General features: G+C 49.6%; 1 protein-coding gene across 1 annotated transcript in view; it reads right to left on the minus strand.

The window, feature by feature from the left end:
• The window catches only part of MARCHF6 (membrane associated ring-CH-type finger 6), a 1,058,737-nt gene that overhangs the window by 930,723 nt on the left and 113,092 nt on the right, over positions 1 to 14,922 (minus strand). Inside the window, exon 5 of the mRNA XM_069219690.1 lies at positions 10,520 to 10,592. Within this exon, the coding sequence (XP_069075791.1) occupies positions 10,520 to 10,592 (73 nt within the window). The remainder of the gene's footprint in view (positions 1 to 10,519; positions 10,593 to 14,922) is intronic.

The following is a 14,922-nucleotide window of genomic DNA, read 5'->3' on the forward strand; positions in this document are numbered from 1 at the left end:
CTTTCCACAGGGACTAGCGCCTCTGAATCCTCAGAGGACTGCCCTGCATCTAGAAGGACCAAGAACTCCAGAGGACAGCAGCTCTGTTCACCAAAGACTGCAACTTTGCAACAAAGAAGCAACTTTGAAACAACTCGTGTTTCCCGCTGGAAGCGTGAGACTTGGCACTCTGCACCCAACACCCCCAGCTCGACTTGTGGAGAACAATCACTTCAGGGAGGACTCCCCGGCGACTGCGAGACCGTGAGTAGCCGAAGTTGACCCCCCTTGAGCCCCCACAGCGACGCCTGCAGAGGGAATCCCGAGGCTCCCCTGACCGCGACTGCCTGCTTCAAAGATCCGACGCCTGGTAAAGACTCTGCACCCGCAGCCCCCAGGACCTGAAGGATCCGACCTCCAGTGCAGGAGCGACCCCCAGGTGGCCCTCTACCTTGGCCAGGTGGTGGCTACCCCGAGAAGCCCCCCCCCCGCATCGCTAAAGAGACCCCTTGGTCTCCCATTGCTTTCTATTGAAAACCTGATGCTTGTTTGCACACTGCACCCGGCCGCCCCGTGCTGCTGAGGGTGTACTTTCTGTGTGGACTTGTGTCCCCCCCGATGCCCTACAAAACTCCCCTGGTCTGCCCTCCGAAGACGCAGGTACTTACCTGCTGGCAGACTGGAACCGGGGCACCCCCTTCTCCATTTAAGCCTATGCGTTTTGGGCACCACTTTGACCTCTGCACCTGACCGGCCCTGAGCTGCTGGTGTGGTAACTTTGGGGTTGCTCTGAACCCCCAACGGTGGGCTACCTTGGACCCAAACTTGAACCCCGTAGGTGGTTTACTTACCTGCAAAAACTAACAATCCTCCCCTTTCGGCTCCATTGCGCATGGAAGTCGACTCCATCTTAGATTGTTTTCCCCGCAGAGGGTGAGGTAGGAGTTGTGTATATAGTAATAGTGCCCATGCAATGGAGTAAATATGTATGTACATAATGTGGTTTAAATTGATATATTTACAATTTTACAAATGTTCAAGATCAACTTAACAACGGCTACAGGCTCCCGGGGAGGCGGGTGGGCACATGTGACTCTGCAGCGACTAATGCCACGAACAGATGTACACTGGGTAAGTGACATTTTCAGTTCGATGGCATGTGTAGCTGCAGATACACATGTTGTGCATAGACTAGTAAGCAGTTATCTCCCCAAAAGCGGTGGCTCAGCCTGTAAGAGTGGAAGTAGTCTGAAATAAAGTTCTTAGTACGGCTTGACCTACTGTGGCTTGTTGTGCGGATAGCACGTCTACACAGTAGTGCTTAGTAAATGTGTGAGGCGTAGACCATGTGGCTGCCTTACATATCTCGTGCATTGGAATATTCCCTAGGAAGGCCATGCTAGCGCCTTTCTTTCGGGTTGAGTGTGCCCTTGGTGTAATGGGCAGCTCCCTTTTTGCTTTAAGGTAGCAGATTTGGATGCACTTAACTATCCATCTGGCTATCCCCTGTTTTGATATTGGGTTTCCTGTATGAGGTTTTTGGAATGCAATAAACAATTGTTTTGTTTTTCTGATTTCTTTTGTTCTGTCAATGTAGTACATTAGTGCTCTTCTGATGTCTAATGTATGTAGTGCCCTTTCAGCTACCGAGTCTGGCTGTGGGAAGAACACTGGTAGTTCTACCGTTTGATTTAAGTGGAACGGTGAAATAACTTTTGGTAGAAATTTAGGATTGGTTCTTAGGACTACCTTATTTCTGTGTATTTGGATAAAAGGTTCTTGTATTGTAAACGCCTGAATTTCACTTACTCTCCTTAGAGATGTGATGGCGATGAGAAATGCAACCTTCCAGGTTAGGAATTGTATTTCGCAAGAATGCATGGGTTCAAAAGGTGGACCCATGAGTCTTGTTAAGACGATGTTGAGGTTCCATGAAGGAACGGGTGGTGTCCTTGGTGGTATAATTCTTTTGAGGCCTTCCATAAACGCTTTAATGACAGGTATCCTAAATAGTGAAGTTGAATGGGTAATCTGCAGGTATGCAGATATTGCTGCGAGGTGTATTTTAATGGAAGAGAAGGCCAGGTTTGATTTTTGTAAGTGTAGTAAGTAACCCACTACATCCTTTGGAGATGCGTGTAATGGTTGAATTTGATTATTATGGCAGTAGCAAACAAACCTTTTCCATTTGCTTGCATAGCAGTGTCTAGTGGATGGTCTTCTAGCTTGCTTTATGACTTCCATACATTCTTGGGTGAGGTTTAAGTGTCCGAATTCTAGGATTTCAGGAGCCAGATTGCTAGATTCAGCGATGCTGGGTTTGGATGCCTGATCTGTTGTTTGTGTTGTGTTAACAGATCTGGCCTGTTGGGTAACTTGACGTGGGGTACTACTGATAGGTCTAGCAGTGTTGTGTACCAAGGTTGCCTTGCCCATGTTGGTGCTATCAGTATGAGTTTGAGTTTGTTTTGACTCAATTTGTTTACTAGATATGGAAGGAGAGGGAGAGGGGGAAAAGCGTACGCAAATATCCCTGACCAGTTCATCCATAGGGCATTGCCTTGAGACTGCCTGTGTGGGTATCTGGATGCAAAGTTTTGGCATTTTGCATTCTCCTTTGTTGCAAATAAGTCTATTTGAGGTGTTCCCCAAATTTTGAAGTAAGTGTTTAGAATTTGGGGGTGAATTTCCCATTCATGGACCTGTTGGTGATCTCGAGAGAGATTGTCTGCAAGTTGATTCTGGATCCCTGGAATAAACTGTGCTATTAGGCGAATGTGGTTGTGAATTGCCCATTGCCATATTTTTTGTGCCAGGAGGCACAGCTGTGTCGAGTGTGTCCCCCCCTGTTTGTTTAGATAATACATTGTCGTCATGTTGTCTGTTTTGACAAGAATGTACTTGTGGGTTATGATGGGTTGGAATGCTTTTAACGCTAGGAAAACTGCTAGCAGTTCGAGGTGATTTATATGCAGCTTTGTTTGATGTACGTCCCATTGTCCTTGGATGCTGTGTTGATTGAGGTGTGCTCCCCACCCTGTCATCGAAGCATCTGTTGTTATCACGTATTGTAGGAAGTTGGCTCTGTATGTGCTATTTCAAAGTAAGGAATAGCATGCACAGAGTCCAAGGGTTCCCCTTAGAGGTAAAATAGTGGTAAAAATAGATAATACTAATGCTCTATTTTGTGGTAGTGTGGTCGAGCAGTAGGCTTATCCAAGGAGTAGTGTTAAGCATTTGTTGTACATACACATAGACAATAAATGAGGTACACACACTCAGAGACAAATCCAGCCAATAGGTTTTTATATAGAAAAATATCTTTTCTTAGTTTATTTTAAGAACCACAGGTTCAAATTCTACATGTAATATCTCATTCGAAAGGTATTGCAGGTAAGTACTTTAGGAACTTCCAATCATCAAAATTGCATGTATACTTTTCAAGTTATTCACAAATAGCTGTTTTAAAAGTGGACACTTAGTGCAATTTTCACAGTTCCTAGGGGAGGTAAGTATTTGTTAGGTTAACCAGGTAAGTAAGACACTTACAGGGCTTAGTTCTTGGTCCAAGGTAGCCCACCGTTGGGGGTTCAGAGCAACCCCAAAGTCACCACACCAGCAGCTCAGGGCCGGTCAGGTGCAGAGTTCAAAGTGGTGCCCAAAACACATAGGCTAGAATGGAGAGAAGGGGGTGCCCCGGTTCCGGTTCCGGTCTGCTTGCAGGTAAGTACCCGCGTCTTCGGAGGGCAGACCAGGGGGGTTTTGTAGGGCACCGGGGGGGGTTATTTTAAGAACCACAGGTTCAAGATTCACAAGTAATACTTTGAATGAAAGGTATTTCACTTAGGTACTCTAGGAACTTTGAATAATCACAATAGCATGTACAGTCTTTTTACAAATGGCAATAAGCTATTTTAAAAGTGGACACAGTGCAAAAATCAACAGTTCCTGGGGGAGGTAAGTAAAGGTTACGTTCACAGGTAAGTAAAACACTTACAAGTCTCAATGTTAGGTCCAAAGTAGCCCACCGTTGGGGATTCAAGGCAACCCCAAAGTTACCACACCAGCAGCTCAGGGCTGGTCAGGTGCAGAGGTCAAAGAGGTGCCCAAAACACATAGGCTTCAATAGAGAACAGGGGTGCCCCGGTTCCAGTCTGCCAGCAGGTAAGTACCCGTGTCCTCTGGGGGGCAGACAAGGGGGGGTTTTGTAGAGCACCGGGGGGGGTGGAAACAAGCAGGCACAGAAAGTACACCCTCAGCGGCACAGGGGCAGCCGGGTGCAGAGTGCAGCAGAGTGTAAACAGGTGTCGGGTTTCAGATAGGAAGTAATGGGGAGACCCGGGGGTCTCTTCAAAGATGCAGGCAGGCACAGGGGGGGCTCCTCAGGTTAGCCACCACCTGGGCTAGGCAGATGGTCGTCTGGGGGTCGCTCCTGCACTGGAGTTCGGTTCCTCCAGGTCCTGGGGGCTGCTGGTGCAGTGTTGGTTCCAGGCATCGGGTCCCTTGTTACAGGCAGTCACGGTCAGGGGGAGCCTCTGGATTTCCTCTGCAGGCGGCACTGTAGGGGCTCAGGGAGGTCGTCTCTGGCTACTCACAGGCTCGCAGTCGCCGGGAAGTCCTCCCTGTAGTGTTGGTTTTCCGCAGGTGGAGCCGGGGCATCGGGTGCAGAGAGGAAAGTCTCACGCTTACGGTGGGAAATGTGAAGTCTTTAAAGTTGCTTCTTTGTTGCAAGAAAGTTTCGGATTGTTGAACAGGGCCGCTGTTCACTGGAGTTTCTTGGTCCTTGGTTGCAGGGCAGTCCTCTGAGGCTTCAGAGGTCACTGGTCCCTGTTGGATGAGTCGCTGTTGCAGTTTTCTTTGAAGTTGGGAGACAGGCCGGTAGGGCTGGGGCCAAAGCAGTTGTCGTCTCAGTCTTCACTGCAGGGCTTCAGGTCAGCAGTCCTTTTTCTAGTTAAGGTTGCAGGAATCTAGTTTCCTAGGTTCTACATACTGAATTTAGGGGTGTGTTTAGGTCTGGGAGGGCAGTATCCAATGGCTACTGTCCTTGAGGGTGGCTACACCCTCTTTGTACCTCCTCCCTGTGGGGAGGGGGGCACAGCCCTAATCCTATTGGGGGAATCCTCCATCCACAAGATGGAGGATTTCTAAAAGTAAGGGTCACCTCAGCTCAGGACACCTTAGGGGCTGTTCTGACTGGTGAGTGACTCCTCCTTGTTTTTCTAATTATCTCCTCCAGCCTTGCCGCCAAAAGTGGGGGCAGTGGCCGGAGGGGCGGGCATCTCCACTAGCAGGGATGCCCTGTGGCCCTGTAACAAAAGGGGTAAGCCTTTGAGGCTCACCGCCAGGTTTTACAGTTGCTGCAGGAGGGGGTGAGAAGCACCTCCACCCAGTACAGGCTTTGTTCCTGGCCAGAGTGACAAAGGCACTCTCCCCATGTGGCCAGCAACATGTCTGGTGTGTGGCAAGCTGGCAGAAACTAGTCAGCCTATACTGGAAGTCTGGCATGTTTTCAGGGGGCATCTCTAAGATGCCCTCTGGGGGAATTTTACAATAAATTGCACACTGGCATCAGTTTTCAGTGTATCCATTATGGTGCTGTGGAGTTCATGTCTGACAAACTCTCAGACCATATACTCTTATGGCTACTCTGCACTTACAATGTCTAAGGTTTTGCTTAGACACTGTAGGGGCATAGTGCTCATGCATCTATGCCCTCACCTGTGGTATAGTGCACCCTGCCTTAGGGCTGTAAGGCCTGCTAGAGGGGTGACTTACTTATGCCACAGGCAGTGTGAGGTTGTCATGGCACTCTGAGGGGAGTGCCATGTCGACTTAGTAATTTCCCCCCCACCAGCACACACAAGCTGTGAAGCAGTGTGCATGTGCTGAGTGAGGGGGTCCCCAGGGTGGCATAAACCATGCTGCAGCCCTTAGAGACCTTCTCTGGCATCAGGGCCCTTGGTACCAGTTACAAGGGACTTACCTAAGTTCCACGGTTGTGCCAATTGTGGAGACAAAGGTACAGTTTAGGGAAAGAACACTGGTGCTGGGGCCTGGTTAGCAGGGTCCCAGCACACTTTTAAGTCATAACTTAGCATCAGCAAAGGCAAAAAGTCAGGGGGTACCATGCCAAGGAGGCATTTCCTTACACCACAAAGTTATTTGCCTCACTGAAAGACATAGCATACAGTTGCTCATTAATCACTCTGTAACATTTCCCTGCAACTGCTTTAATTATTCACTGCTACTGCAATGTTGATTTTCTCCAGTGCTAAGAAAGCCAAGACTTTGATAGCCAAAGGTTATCTAGAAGTGCTGAGGTCTGAACACCTAACAAAGCAAATTTAAGATAGGCTGGCAGCAGAACCTGCAAACTTAAATTTAATTTTGGTGAGTGTAAGATGTGCGTATCAGAGCCCGAAGAATTTTGCATCAGATTCACCACACATTTTGTTATTTGCTCCCCTACTATTTGGCTAATGGTGGACACCACCTTAAGCAAACATTTTGAGCAAATCCCATGGAACCACCGATGTGTGTCATTTGAGAGTCTGATCTTTGTGCCATTCTTTCTGCGATTGTTTGATTTTGGTCTTCAAAGTCTCTTTGCTTTTCAGGAAATCATATTTTTGCCTGTCACTGCAATCTTCATGACATCCATACAATATTATCTGAGGCTACTTCTGGTCTTTATCTCTGTTGTTAAGGTAAATGTTTCCTACTAACCAGATCCCAGAGACAGAGCTATCTCGTAGCTTCCAGTTTCTTGGATGCCTTTTTTAACCTTATCAAAGTGTTTTTTTCTCTTTAATAATTTTAGCTATGCTGCCTGACTTTAAATAATTGCCAAAGTCCATAGTTCCTATAGGCAATGCCGGTTGACTTTGCCAATGCTTGCGAGCAGTAGTAAGTAATTTTTAGAGCTCAGGAATATGTAGTGTATAGGTGTAATAAGAGGTTTTTAGGCTCAAATTCTTAGCTGGTTCTAATCTGGGGAGTGTGTCCCCCTTTAGCCTATTTTCAATTGCCACCGCTGAGGTGTCAGAGTCATCTCTGTATAGTGTAGAAAAAAACTCTTCTCTTGCGATATCGTGATCTTCTGAGGAGGTTCTGCCCGTTTCAGCCAATATTATTCCTTTAATCTTATTCCTAACCTTGTCAGACCTCGTCTTCCATGCTAATTACCTGCCACAGCCTTCACCATACTCAAAATTCGCCAGTTTACTAGTTTCTCATTTGCTCTTCACAATTGATTCTAGAAAGACCTTGAGTGAATTTTGTGCTTCCTGGATTTGGTGCTGTAAGTCTGTGTGAGTTGTTGCATCCTGGGAGGATCGACTTTAGGCTTGCAGAGTACGGAGCTTATACTCAAGAGACTTTATTCTGGTTCTGGTTCTCTTAGCTCTGAAAGCGACATAGCTAATCAGTTTTCCACAAATAAAAGCCTTATACGCTTCCCAGACCGTAGCTATTGACACAGAGCCTAAATTAATCTCAAAGAATTCCTCAGAATCCCTTTTCAACTTTAAAACAATCTCTTCTTCCCCCAAAAGAGAGTGATCCAGTGTCCATCTAGTGCATGTATGAGAGTCAGCAAAGTTTATAACCAAATAAACAGCTGAATGGTCTGAGAGATGACTAGGCTGGTGGGAAATTCCCATTCAATTATTTCGAAGTTTTGCATCTATCAGAAAAAAGTCAATTCTGGAAGCACGGAAGTCTGTCCCATTCTGTTACGCCAAGGGTCAACAGACCAAAATGTTCTATTATGTTATGCAAGCAGGTTCTCATATTAGGTGTACTGACGGTCAGTCTGAGGGTAGACTTATCTAAAGAGGGATTAAGCAAAACATTAATGTCCCCGCCAACTATTATCAAGTACTGAGCTCTTCCAATCAGTTGCTCGTATAGATCCCTGAGTGGGCCCAAGTCGTCCACGTTGGGGCCATAATAGGAAACCAGAGTGTGTTGGACTCCTCCTAACTTGATATTTGCCAAGACCCATCTCCCCCTAGGATCAGCACTGACATCTGTCAGCCGACTTCAAACTTTACTCTTTACAATAATTGCTACCCCTTTCACGTCGCAGGATTGAATAGTACAAGCAAAGTGGGTGATCCACTTTTGTGACTTAAGAATACTCATCCACTCCTCATATCTTAGATGGGGCTCCTGCAGGAGAATTATCTGGCTATCCGATAGTCTTAGGAACTCAAGAATTCTCCTCCTTCTGCTGCTCACTCTAAGGCCGTTTATATTCCAAGTCAGAATTTTAAATTAAAAGTATCGCCGGGTCCCATCCTCATGTCTTTATCCAGATAAAGAACTCTTGTCTAACCCTAACAGTTCTACAACCGTGCGGGAACTCAATTTTTTTCTTTTTTCCCCATCCAGTGTGACCTTAATTGAATCGTTAAAACACGTGACACACTACCCTGCCCAGTACCCTCCCTGGGGAACCCTCCTTGAAACCATATTGGGTGGCTCATACTACCCATTGGGCCTCAGCCCTCCGCAGCTCGCTGGCCCTCCCCTTTTATCTGATCAATCAAAAACCCTTGTTGCTTGCAGATCACGGAAATTGTACATTTAGTTTTTCCACATTACCCGCAAGGTGGCAGGGAACCTCAATTGTGGAGTGGCACCCAGTGACTTAAAATCCTGCATAGCCTTCCCCAGCTCCCAGCATCGATCTAGCATTGCCCTGGACATATCAATTCTTATTAGGAATGACTAACCCTCATGCCGAAAGCCCTGGACTTTGAGAGCTTCTCCAAGAATCAGATCTTTTACTCGATAAGAGGCAAAATTAACCAGAACCTTTCTAGGTTTCTCCTTGTTAGGAATTCTCTTGAAAGTGTCCCGGTGGACTCTCTGGATTGCCAAGGCCAAATCTAGGGAAGTCGCCGTCGGGATACGGTCTTTAATCAAGGATATTTTAAAGTCTTTAATATTGTCTCCTTCCGCCCCTTCTGGAATAATCAAGAATCTGAGGTTATTCCTCCTGCAGTGATTTTCCAAAGATTATAGTTTCTCTCTCGGCTGCTTCTCACTTCGCTTCAGCGTTTGGACCTCATGAGTGTGACTCCACATATGCCTGTAGTGCACAGATAGAGGACTCCATAACCCCTAGCCTCTCCGTTAAATTCGTGATTTTCGCATCAAGACCATCACAAAGCCCCTGGATTTCAGCTTGATTGGATTTGGAGACAGCAAATTTGTCTCTCATCTCATGTAGAAAAGACTGGAGAAGGGAATCCGTGTGGGATGCATTAGTTCGTTCAGACTCTACCTGGTGCGGAAACACAGACGCCCCCCGACTGTGTCCTGTTCTGCTCCCTGCATAGATCAGCTTTGTGATAAAACAGACGAGGAGGGGGGAACTCCCGCCATATTAGCCAAATTCACAGCTATATCTACTGAGGAAGTGGGCGCAGTTTGTACAGCGCTGGACTGGTCTAGTACTTTAAAGAAGGACCTAAGAGATGGAGTAACTTTGAGTCGCCTAGTGGTAAAGCTTGCGGTGATTTTAGCTAGTGGGGCTTGATACTCTAGAGAAGAAACCCCTCCCTCAGTTCGTGGATGAGGAGGCAAATATTGTATAGAGGCTTTACCTTTATTAGCGCACTTGCTCATTACCCCTGGACCCGGTTGAGACAGCGCTGATGAGGCTGGAACAGAAGCTGGGGGGATCCAACCCGGGCTTTGAAGATGGCAGCTTCTGCCCCTGTAACAGAGTTCTGGCCCCCAGCCCAGATGGGCGCCTAGGGGTCATGCAGGAGGGCCGGTGGTGGAAGGCCTGGGGCGTAAAGTGGTGTTGGCAAACGTCCTAGTTATAAGGGAGATCCAAGGCCTGCTCCCCCTGGAGATCCTGATTCAGCCCAGGCAGAGCCAAGCACAAGCCTGTGCTGACTCTGCCCCACCTGCCCTGGAAGCAAAGCCTGGCCGCTGCCCCCGTGTGTCAGCGAAGCGACTAGGGTGCTTGAATCCAGCGCGGAGGGAGCGGCGGCTCAAAGGGGGCCCATAAACACGGAGCGCCCATCCGCCGCGGGTGGCAGGTAGGTAGAAGAAAAAAAAGTGAACCGAAGCTCGTCCCCGCAGCGGGGGAGCCAGCGATGCAAGAAGCGGAGGGCTGACACCGCGGTCTGCGGGCCGCCATGTATGCTTCAGGAATGGATAGTGTATAGGAATAATATGGAGTTTTTATGGCTCGGGATGTGTAGTGTATAGGGATAGTTTGTAGGAGTGTTAAGCGTAGTGTATTCCTCACCACTCAAACCACTTGCCTGTCCCTACTAACTAAATATTTGTGTTCAAACAAGTATTAACAGTCTAACAATGAGTAAAGAGTAATAAGGGTTTGACACATTAATTCTATGACTGTCGGAGAAGACTGTGAACCACAGATACAGTAAACTTTTTCGTTCTACTCCTGTAAGGTGAAATGAAACTCAATCAGTGGCAAACTTGACAATTATTTCACTTCAATGGACTTAAGACTAAGTTATTCTAAGTGAAATGTAAATCGAGACATACTTACGTTGACAGCATGTCTAATGGCAGTGTCAATAGCGAGCTCACAGAGCCAGTAAACAAGCACTTGTAGATGCGACCTGTATATAAATAAATAAAAGAAAAAACCTACATGAAACATATTATCTAGTTAAAACAATATATCACAGCAACTTTTTACTAGTTAAAATTAAACAAGAGCAACAATAAATGAAGCACCACACCACCCACAACTGAACTAGAAGAAATTGGGGAGGAAGGGAGCAAGCAAGAAAACACAGATTTATGAAGTGCTAATGAAAACAGAAAAATGAATGAGAGCAGAGTAAGCATAGAAGCCATCCAATCAAAAGAATGGTAAATAGGCTATGCTCCAGGGGAGGGACTAAAGTGACAAGAAAGACAGCCAAAGGTAAGCGGTGGGATAGCCATAAGCACACTGTAAGTCTGGTATGGCACACAATAGGCCTTTTCACAAACATCCAGCTAAATGTCTGTAGGCAAGACCTAAATGTAAAAACAGGCACTAATTTAATCACTGGGTGGATATATCACCTATTACCTGTAAACAATTATTTATTGCCTCCATAGCCATATTATTTCTAAACTACTCTTGACATAGGCTGATTAGACATCAAAAATTACAGGGTTCTATTCAATGATAACATGGAAGACCAGTACCGGAGTAAAATAAGGCACTCGCCACACCCTAAGGATAAATACTGGGGGGTGTGGTCAAGGGTCCGGAGATGGCGCACGCCTAAATTCCTCGCTCCGGAGGGGCCGACTAAAAGTCGAGGAGAAGCGTGCCATCTCCGGGCCGATCTGAGCCTGTGCGGGGGCACTGAACTGGGGGCTGGCCCTGGGCGCTGCCGGGCCCCCGTCGCGGCTCCGGAGGGTGTTGCGGAGCGGGCCGCAGCCTTGAGTTGTGCAGAGGGCCGCCGCGGGACAAGGGTGGATGGCCAGAGAGCGGCGGGGGACCCCGGTTGAGTCTCCCCGCTGCGCCAGAGGTGCAGGGACGGCCAGTGGGGGCCCGGGGGCCCTGGAGGGGGCTGCCCCGTGGAGCGGCGGAGCAGCGCTGCTGCTGGATGCGGGCGCAGCCCCTCTTCGTGCTGGGGCCGGCCCGCGAGCACGACACCTGGCCCGGGCGGGGCACGGAGGCATTGTAGAGGCGGCACGGCCCCGGAGCTGGGACGGGGCCAGCTGCCACACCTGTGGCGGGGGGCTAGTGCCCCGAATACAGTGAGAGGGGCAGGGGGCCCAGCTGACTGAGGACCCAGCTGGGCCCCTGAGAGCCCCTGCAGGATCGTAGGAGGCTGGTGAGACAGGTGGGGGAGCGGCCCAGCCTGGGGCAGGAGCCGGCCTGTGAACACACTGGGCTGTGGTCCCTCAGAGCTTGACTGGGGACGAAGTGAGGCCGACCCCCTGGCTGGACTTAGCCAGCGAGGGAAAGGAACACTCGGCGGAGCTGGCGAGTGAGGAGGCAAGCCCCGCAAAAGGAACAGAGGGCAGATTGTCTGGCAGGTGAAGACCACAGACCGCCCTGGGTACCCTGGAGTGCCAACGACCCCTGAGTGAGTAGCACTGTGGACGGAGCGCCTGGAGAAGTTGGAGCTTGAGGGGTGGGTGAATGTGCCTGGACGTGATGCTGGCGCCACAGGGGGAACAGTGAAGAGGTGGTAACAACACCACGAGGAAGGGCGACCGGACCGGAACTACGACGCACTAAAGGGCCCGGGCGGAGGGGCGTAGCCCTGGACTCACATCGCGCGGAGGAGCAGCCGGGACAACCGGAGCTGAAGAGAGTGGCAGTTTGCCACAGACCGACAACGTGGAGCCCCCAGCTCTGCAACCGGAAACTAGAGGTAACCGCGGGGTGTCTGGTACCTGCTCGGGACCGCCTAGGGGCTGCGGAGGGCCGACAGAGACCAGAGCGCAGAGGCAAGGATGGAGAAGAGCTCACTATAATGTTTGGCCCACTGCCTGGGCTCCTGGGGTGCGACCCCTTACTCATCCGATGCCCCCCAAGAGCCGTCACAAGAACAGAGCCATGGACCCCGCGGCGCTGGCGGGGCACAAAGAAGCGGACTCACAGGACCATGCACAAGTTAAAGTACAGGACACCCTAGATAAAATACTTGGGGCGATAGAAGACACAAAGACAATGCAACAGCGGGACATCAACCAAGTCGCGGTTGAGGTGGGTCTACTGAGAGCGGACCACCATAAACTGGTAGACAGACTCAAAGAAACGGAATCCACGTTGGCGGACATCGTACCAAAGCAGAAAGACCTGGCGGCTGAAGTGACTTCCCTTGATGACAGAGTGGCACAACTTGAAAAGAGAGCTGAGGATCCAGAAGGGAGGAACAGGAGGAACAACGTACGCGTTGAGGACCTCCCTGAGGGGGCCGAGGGGACGAACATGGTGGAATTTCTGGAGAAGTAGTTCAACACGACAGTTGCACCTGGGCGCCAAACTATTACATTATAGAGACAGAGACATCCTCTTGCAGAAGGCCAGAGAGTCGGGCCCGTTTAAAGTAGCAAACAGGGAGGTGACACTATTTCCGGACTTTACACTGGAGGTTCAGAACAAGCGAGCTTCATTTCTGGCAGTCAAGAGGGCCCTAAGAGAAGAAGGGATCCAGTATTCACTGCTTTATCCAGCCAGATTAAGAGTGATGTTGGAAGGGAAGACCACATTTCTCCAGTCCCCTGAGGAGGCATGGGAGTGGCTAGAGACACATGGGTCCCAAACGGGGCGGTCGACAAGAGAGGGCCCGACTGGGAGCGGGCCTCGCTGGGCCCCGAGGGGACAGAGACCCAGGGATCGCCCGCTACTAACGGCAACGCAAACACAGAAAGAAAAGGGCAGGAAAGCGGCCCTGGAGGCGGCGGCCCGCGTTGGCGGAGAGATGTCTCCCCAGAAAGGCTCCGAGGAGGAGTCGGATGACACATTGGTGTCCTCTGCCGGAGAATTGGGGTGTTCGGCCCATGCCCCGAAGGTGACCCCGCAAACGGCTGACGAACTTGGCTAATCCAAAATCGCAAAAGGCCACGGAGATATGGCGCAACGTGTGAACAAGTGGCCCCTCCGGACCTGGCCACCCCCCTGATCAGAACCTCGCCTGTCTAGCCAGGCTGACGAGTACTGCTGATATATGTTTGAACAAGTTGCACTGTTGCACAGTTTTCTGGGCAACCTACAGTTTGGGAGGCGCCCTGGGTTTGGGAGTTGGGGTACACAGTTACGGTAAAATGGCAAAGTGGGTGGTGGAAGTCCGACTACAGCAAAAGTCTGAACATGCGAAGGGGCAAATCCGAGGCCCGGGAGAGCCGGGGACACTTTTACCAGACTGATATACTGAGATGGCAGACTACAATCTCTTAACATGGAACATCAGGGGGATGGGCACGCCGGCTAAAAGACACAGAATTCTCTCATACTTAAAGGGAAGGGGTGTATAGGTGGCAATGCTGCAGGAGACTCATCTGGCACCGGGGGAGGGAGAGAAACTGAGGAGCAGATGGAGGGGACAGGTGTTTGCCACAGAGTATTCGGCTTATGCAAGGGGTGTACTGATATGGGTCAGAGCAGGGGTCCCTCTAACAATAGACTCTTCCAACATAGACCGGGAGGGCAGAGTTGTGATACTGGAGGGGAGGCTACACGGTACCCAGATAGTCTTGAGTTGCATTTACGCCCCTAACCAGGACCAGGTCCCCTTCATGACAGGTTTATCGAGCCACCTTACCCGTCAATGCACTGGAGAGTTATTAATTGGGGGGGGGACTTCAACGCAGTACTAGACATAAATATGGATAGGTCAACCCCGCCACTACAAGGGGCAGTGGCAACAAAAACAGCCAAAAGACTGTGCGAATGGCTGGGGACTTGGGGGCTGGTGGATGTCTGGCGAGAGCAACACCCAAATATTAGAGACTACTCTCTAATTACTCGGGCCTATATTAGAGACTACTCATATTACTCGGGCCTCCACCAGGTTCACACCAGAATTGATAGAGTGGTTTGCACAGCAGGTCTTATGAGTAACATGACACACACTGAATATCTTGCCCGCACCCTATCTGACCATAATCCCTTGTTGCTAACGTTGAGGGCATCGAAGGATAGACCCCCCCCATACCGTCGTGGAGATTGACCCCGCAGCACTCGAAGATCAGGCATACAGAGAGGCCCTGCGCTGCCACCTGGCAGAATATATCGAGATAAATAGTGGGTCTACCCCTTCCAGGGACACGGAATGGGAAACACTCAAGGTGGTGACGAGGGGCTTCTGCCTGGGGCAATCAGTGGGGGTGAAACGCACACTTGAAAGGGAATTGGCTGCCCTAGAGAAGGATATGCATGAGGGGGAATTGAGACAGGGACCTGCAGCTCAGGAGAATGAGGAATATAACCATGTC

This window comes from Pleurodeles waltl, chromosome 2_2 (genome assembly GCF_031143425.1).
Source record: "Pleurodeles waltl isolate 20211129_DDA chromosome 2_2, aPleWal1.hap1.20221129, whole genome shotgun sequence".
Taxonomy (NCBI): domain Eukaryota; kingdom Metazoa; phylum Chordata; class Amphibia; order Caudata; family Salamandridae; genus Pleurodeles; species Pleurodeles waltl.